The sequence below is a fragment of the Xiphophorus hellerii genome, chromosome 8 (genome assembly GCF_003331165.1).
Source record: "Xiphophorus hellerii strain 12219 chromosome 8, Xiphophorus_hellerii-4.1, whole genome shotgun sequence".
NCBI lineage: Eukaryota > Metazoa > Chordata > Actinopteri > Cyprinodontiformes > Poeciliidae > Xiphophorus > Xiphophorus hellerii.
The window spans coordinates 11,418,770-11,426,134 of NC_045679.1; the positions used below are offsets into that span (position 1 = coordinate 11,418,770).

General features: G+C 42.6%; 1 protein-coding gene across 1 annotated transcript; it reads left to right on the forward strand.

The window, feature by feature from the left end:
• The first annotated feature begins 452 nt into the window (after window positions 1-452).
• nefma (neurofilament medium chain a) lies at window positions 453-5,106 on the forward strand. The gene is made up of 3 exons (XM_032569912.1): window positions 453-1,687; window positions 2,359-2,483; window positions 2,569-5,106. Exons 1-3 carry the CDS (start codon window positions 629-631, stop codon window positions 4,229-4,231), a joined length of 2,847 nt encoding a protein of 948 aa, XP_032425803.1. The 5' UTR covers window positions 453-628; the 3' UTR covers window positions 4,232-5,106.
• The last annotated feature ends 2,259 nt before the right edge of the window (window positions 5,107-7,365 follow it).

The following is a 7,365-nucleotide window of genomic DNA, read 5'->3' on the forward strand; positions in this document are numbered from 1 at the left end:
TGAATACAGCTGCACACCACATAAAAACTGTAGATATGTTCGCCTAACCTTGATTTGAGTCACTGAACTAACAAGATAAATGAAGCAGAGTTGCTTGCAGACCTTGGCTCAGCAGTAGTCAGCAGAATCGCAAAGCTGTGATGGAGTGCTCTTTTGTTGTCAATATTCTGTAATACGGAAATGCTGCTGTTTCCCTCAGCGGGGAATCGACTGACAGCTGACTGTTGCTGTCTGTGGTGCTGAAATGATCGGAACGAGTAAGCAATTATAATTTGGATAGAACGTAAGTAGACACATCACCTCATTGTCTCTAAGTTTATTCTAAATCCCACACCCACGTAGCTCATCTGAGCCACGTGGTTCAGGCTGAGCAGGGTCCCAGGACCATCAGCTGACGCTCCTTTCTATCCCCTCCCTTCCTTCATAGGACGAAACAAAACTGCTTGGACATGCCGTGTTAGCGGCAGAAGCTCCGGTATATAAGGAGGAGACGGAGGCTCTCTCAGTCGCTGTGAAAGCCATACACCCCTCACCTGCGCGCACACACACATTTACACCCACACGCCTCTGCACCGCCAGCACTGTCTCCTTTCATTCCCGTGTGCATCTTCTACTTTAGTCTGACCGGATGAGTTACCCGGTGGACACGATAGGAAGTCCCTTCAGGAGAGTTATGGATACAAGAACAACCAGTTACGGCTACGGCCGCCCCAGCGGCACCCCCTCAAGCGGTTTTCGTTCCCAGTCCTGGTCCCGGACAAGCCCGGGCTCCACCATGACCGCATCCTACAAGAGGACCGTGAACGCACCAGCTCCCCGGGCATACAGCTCAGCTGTGCTGAGTTCCGCCGATAGTGTTGATTACAGTCAAACCTCGATCCTTAACGGTGACTACAAACGATCTAATGAAAAAGAACAACTTCAGGGGCTCAACGACCGGTTTGTTGTGTACATCGACAAGGTGCACTACCTGGAGCAGCAGAACAAGCAGATCGAGGCTGAGATCCAGGCGCTGCGGCAGAAGCAGGTGTCCCGCAATCAGCTGGACGATCTCTACGACCAGGAGCTGAAAGAGCTGCGCACCGTTCTGGAGCAGATCCACCGCGACAAGGCGCAGATCCAGCTCGACACTGAGCACATCGAGGAGGACATCCAGCGGCTCAGGGATCGCTTCGAGGAGGAGGCTCGAATCCGTGAGGAGACGGAGGCCATAATTCGCGTCCTGAAGAAAGACACAGGCGATTCGGAGTTGGTGAAGTCCGAGTTAGACAAGAAAGTTCAGTCGCTGCAAGACGAGATCGCCTTCATCCGCAACAACCACGAGGAGGAGGTGGGCGACCTCATCGACCAGATCCAGGCATCCCAGGTAACCGTGGAGAGGAAGGACCTCCAGAAGACCGACATCACAGAGGCTCTCCGGGAAATACGCACCGAGTTGGAAGGCCACTCCAACCAGAATCTGCAGCAGGTGGAGAGTTGGTTCATGTGCCGCTATGCCAAGCTCACGGAGGCTGCGGAGCAGAACAAGGACGCAATTAAGTCCGCCCGGGACGAGATTGCCGACTACAGGCGCCAGCTCCAGGCGAAGACAGTGGAGCTGGAGTCCGTCCGCGGGATGAAGGACTCCCTGGAGCGACAGCTGAATGATATTGAAGATCGACACAACAGCGATCTGGCCAGCCTACAGGTAGGGAGACACTCCGAACTTAGTTATTTAGAGAATAACATGGAAGAAAATATAGATACATATTTTGAAATGTGAGGAACTGTCTTAATGTGTGTGTGCGATAAAATATTATGTTTTGGAGTAATTTAATATTCACTGTTTTGTCATGATGACGCATTTGTTATTTGATACATTTAAACAAAAATAATTTCCCCACACAACAATATCAAAATTGTAATATATCAGACATGTTAAATTGTTTTTTCCGTTGCATTATGACTGCGGGACTTTCCTATTTCTTTATGAGCTTGGGAGATTTCCAGATGGTTAAAAGCAGACTGCAGTGCACGCTCTTTCCCCCTCCCTTCTCTCTTGCTGAGTCAGAGGCATGGATCGATGCCTTCATTGGTTCTGTCCTTGCATCACACCGCTCAGAGTTTGGAGGAGGGTGGGGGTGGCGGAGGCTACCCTTGAAACAGAGGCTCAGCATCTCTAGAATGCTGAATTGCGTCAGAATATATTAGAACAACACCCTCAGTCAAGGCAAAAGTAGAAGGAGTTTTACTGCAGTGGAAGCTCAGACAGAAAATTGAGAAAGTCCCAGATACACAACAGGTTGCGCATAAGAGAATAGTGCTGTCATTCTAAATAAGTTGATTTTTCTGTTTTTTTTTTTTGTTTTCTTTTCTTAGGAGACAATCCACCAGCTGGACAATGAACTGAAGAGCACCAAATGGGAGATGGCTCGTCATCTCCGTGAGTATCAGGACCTGCTGAATGTCAAGATGGCCCTGGATATTGAAATTGCTGCATACAGGTAAAGTATTGAAACATTACTCCTAATTGTTTCATTGGACTTACACAAACTAAATGATCAATAAATGGACTCTGTTTCTAACCAGGAAACTCCTTGAGGGAGAGGAGACCCACTTCAGCAGCTTCCCATATCGCCAGGCTGTTACTTCTAGTAAAATCTCCAAACCTAAATCTGAGGCCTCAAAGCTGAAAGTCCAACACAAGTTTGTGGAGGAGATCATCGAGGAGACACGGGTGGAGGATGATAAGGTGGACATTGATGAGGCTCTGGCAGAGATAGCACAGGAGCTCTCCGCTACACCAGGAGAAGGAGGCGAGGAGGAAGAAGGGGAAGAGGAGGGGGGAGAGGAAGAGCAGGATGCTGAGGAAGAGGCAGCAGAAGAAGAAGAAGTTGTAGCTGCCACCAAAGACAAAGTTACTGCTAGTGCTCCTTCTAAGGATGAGGATGAGGAGGAAAAAGGTGACGATGAGGGAGAAGAAGGTGAGGGTGAAGGTGATGAAGGAGAAAAGGAGGAGGAAGCTGGGGAGGGAGAAGATGAAGAAGAAAAGGGGGGTGAGGCAGAGGAAGGTAATGAAGAGGGCGGAGAAGGAGGAGAAGAGGAAGAAGTTGAGGAAACAGTGTTGTGCTCCAAAGCTCCAGAGTCCAAAGCTTCTCCTGACAAAGAGAAAGGTGGAGAAAAAGAAGGTAGTGCAGGAGAAGAGGAGGAGGCCGGAGCCGAAGAGGAAGGTGCTGAAAAAGAAGAAGAGAATGAAGATGATAACGCATCAAAGAGTGTAGATGAGAAGGAAGAAAAAGATGAAGCAGAGAAGGATAAAGAGGAAGATGAAAAGGAGGTAAAAGATGAGAAAGCAGATAAAACAGAAAAAGCTGTTCCAAAGTCAGAAGCTTCAAAAACTGAGGCCAACAAGGAAGAAGCCCCAAAACCAGAGGGGTCAAAGTCCCCTAAGTCTGAATCTCCAGTGGCAGGTTCCCCAAAGTCTGAATCCCCAAAACCTGGTTCTCCCAAGTCTGAATCCCCAAAACCTGGTTCTCCCAAGTCTGAATCACCTAAACCTGGTTCTCCCAAGTCTGAATCACCTAAACCAAGTTCTCCCAAGTCTGAATCACCCAAACCAGGTTCTCCCAAGTCTGAATCACCCAAACCAGGATCTCCCAAGTCTGAATCACCCAAACCAGGATCTCCCAAGTCTGAATCACCCAAACCAGGTTCTCCTAAATCTGAATCTCCAAAACGAGAGTCTCCTAAAGCTGAGTCCCCCAAGTCTGCTTCTCCAAAGCCTGAATCACCCAAAGAAATCTCACCCAAGGCAGAATCCCTAAAGCCTAGCTCCCCCAAATCTGAGTCCCCCAAGTCTGACACCACCAAAGCTGAGGCTCCCAAAGAGGACAAATCTGAAAAGAAGAGTGATTCAACAGAAGATAAAAAGGTAGAAAAGAAAGATGTTGCCATGAATGGCGAGGTGGAGAAGAGTAGCCCAGAAGAAAAAGAGAAGAAAGATGCAGACGTGATTGCTAACGGTGTAGATGAGAGCCCTGTTAAGGAAGATGGCAGCCAGAAAGTGGTGATCACTAAAACCGTGGAGACAATTACCACTGGAGAAGATGGATCCAAGCACGTCACAAAATCCATCACAGTGACAGAAACAGTGAAAGAGGGTGAGGAGGTGCTACAGGAGAAGCTTGTTTCCACCAAGAAGACAGAGAAGCAGTCTACCCAGTCTGTCAAGCAAGTGGCAGAAGCCGAATGAGCAGACTCCGGACGGCGTAGCTAAAGTAGAAGGAGAGGAGGGGGCAATCGTGAGAGGGGCATAAGCTAGAGGAGAGAACATAAGCAATCCACAAAGAACTAACGTAACAATGAAATACATACAGCTAGAGCGATGTAACGAAACCACACTAAAAGCAAATTATAGAGAGAAGCCAAAATAAAACATGACAAACTTCAAACCTGCATGTTGAGTGAAAGCTTTAAGCGAGCTTCGCCGCTGATGCAGCGAAGAGCAAGCGACTGAGACATTTTATCCTCTTTTAGGTTCTTTCTGCTTTTATAAGGTGATCCCAGGAGTAGGAAGAAGGGATGGGGTATCTGCATGCTAGCTCAGAAGGGTGGAGTACTTTCCTCTCTTATCTGTTTGTTTGGTAGAAATGCACTTTAAAGAGATAACTTAACATGAGACTGTTGAGGAGATTTTTGAGTTAAAGTAGTCGGGGTGGGTTTGGGCAGGTGGAGGGTCCTCGGCGCAGACATGCACTCTACTGAAGAAGCCTTACTAGACTTGTGAAGATGCCATCTGAGCCAGAAACAGTAACAAACAATAAATGCGAAACATGAGTTGGAGAAACACATAACCATACCAGTATACATCCAGTAACTGAAGCAATGACAGCTTAACAAATCTGAGAAAACTCCTAGCCTTAAACATGCTTTTTATCACTGTCTGTTATGTTTACCTGAGAGCAACTTAGACAAATGTAATTGTGCATCCTTGTATGCATAGAATGAACTTGAATTTAATTACAGAAATAAATGAGGTGCTACTGTTTGCAGTCCCATAACTTTACTCATCTTGAACTACTTCCCAGCAGCCTTTGCTCAATAAATATCATAACAAAACCAAAACAACATCGTCTCTTGTCCTTTTTGTAGTCATACTGGGTTATGTTTGAATAAACCTATCCTCCAGATATTTTGGAAATGGTTTCTATTTCATATTATAATAAATACTTTACTCTTTTACTCTTCATTTTAATATAAAGAATGACTTTAAATGAAGCTTTATTGGTTATTTTTAGATATATGAAGGACTATTTTTTTCTGTAAGTATAAAAATAAGCCCAATAAGACATGATTGATTTGATGACAGGGAAAGTAAATGTCCACACATTAGTCAGCAAAAAGTGTGTAAGACTGTGTTTAAAAAAACCCAAAAAACCACAAAGGCAACCTTGTGTTGCCTATCTGATTAAGAGTGCTGCAGTCTATTCATATTAATGCATAAGTAGACATCATTGATACAGCAGACTTGTTTTTTTTAAAATAAATCGATAGATGGCTGCTAGTACATAACAGACTATAAAAGTTTATAACATACAGTTTAATTGCTTCTTTGCTTTGTGTCATGCATATAAGTTTCAGAGTATCAAACAAATTATCAGGGAAATTTAAGCTAAGTACGTAAGAGTAGCAATTTACAATCATTGATTTCACATTCTATGGATAACAGATGTACAAACCAACTTGGCTCTATATAAAAAATATAATTGCCCCCTTAACAGAAAAATGATTTGTACCACACTTGGCAACAGTAATTGATATCAAGCTTTTGCAGTTGGAATAAATGGCTATTGGTCTTTAATATCATTGGATACATTTTGGCCCACTTTTCTTTGCATAATTGTTTTAATTCAGACTCATTACAGGGTTTTTCCAGCATAAACAGCCCGTCGAAGGTCACATCACAGCATCTCAATTGGATTCCTAAATTTCTTTTTCTTGTCATAGTTGGGTGAGCTAGAGTGAATTAATTGGTGGATGGATATTCTTCAGCATATTGTGGTAAAGACTGAAAAGCAGTGCATCGTTAATTGCAGCAAGTAGAACAGGTCCAGAAGCATTAAATCATCCCTAGATCAATACACTACCACAACCATGTTGGACAGTAGGTATGATGTATCTTTTCTGATATGGCTTTAATTTAATTGTCTACTGCAAGTAAGACATTTTATTGGTCATAATGTTTATTTTAAACTAAGCAATTCAATTTAATAAGGAACTATACCATCAGCTTTTCTTTTTTTTGTAGTGGTATGTTTTACACTGGAGGCTATTCCTACAAAAGACATAAGCTTTTGTAGGAACCACATTAACCACAAGCTTAATTGTACAAAAATAAAAATAAAAATTCTCCGTAAATAGTCATCTGACTCAAACCTGATGATAGTTTGTAGGGATAGTAAATAGCAATCACACTGACTGCTAATGCTTTTTCTGTAAAAAGTCTCTCAAAAAGTGATGTGAGACTTTTTAACATGGGATAAGTCTGAATTTATCTCAGCTCCACTCTGATGTATTAGTTCTAAATGGAGTACGTGTTTTTCCTCCCAACAAAACTTGATTAGAAAATAAAAGAAACAATTTTTCCCATTAACCTAATTTGCTTAGACGTGTTACACATTTTTTGCAAACACAATACTATTGTCTTAACTGTACCCAAAACAAATTCTAGGATCTCTATACAGTAATCTATTTCAAATGTGACAGCAGCTTTGAGATTTATAGAACAGGGTTTCCAATAAGCCTTGTGTATGCTACTTTGGGAAATTGACTAGTTGTTGGCATATTAGTCAACTCAATGACAAGACATCTGTTTTATACAAGTGAGTAATATTGACTGCTTACAATGTCACAACAGAATCCTACTTCTAGAAATAAGAATTTTTGCTTTATTTTAGTTAAGTAGTGACTTTTGCTATATTTGTGTCTTATGTATAGTTTAAGAGTATTAAGTGATTTAAAAAACAATTTATCTCTGTCACCTTTGTAGGATACGTAAGTGGTTACCAACTTCACCAGCTATAGTAAAAAGTCTTTCAGATTTTTCATCACAATGGAGCATCATCAGCTTGACCTAATCTTCCAACTTTAGGTTTTCAAAGAGTCACCAATAACTCAAAACCTGGGTGTCTTTTTTTTATAATTGGAGCTCAGATATTCTGTTTCATTAAAACAGGAAGTTTCACTATTTTAAAATGCATTTTTAACATACTGTATATTCTAACTGATGATCTGAAAGATACTAACAGAAATGTACTTAAATGAAGGAGTTCTGATGGTTGTGGAAGTTCAAAATTTGAACAGAGAGGAAAAAATAACCCACACATG

What these genes read in the sequence shown, in the direction of transcription:
- nefma (XM_032569912.1), top strand. Translation starts at nt 629, where the DNA reads ATGAGTTACCCGGTGGACACGATAGGAAGTCCCTTCAGGAGAGTTATG. An exon ending in GCGATCTGGCCAGCCTACAG is followed by an intron (nt 1,688 to 2,358) that starts GTAGGGAGACAC and finishes TTCTTTTCTTAG; the next exon opens with GAGACAATCCACCAGCTGGA. An exon ending in ATTGAAATTGCTGCATACAG is followed by an intron (nt 2,484 to 2,568) that starts GTAAAGTATTGA and finishes GTTTCTAACCAG; the next exon opens with GAAACTCCTTGAGGGAGAGG.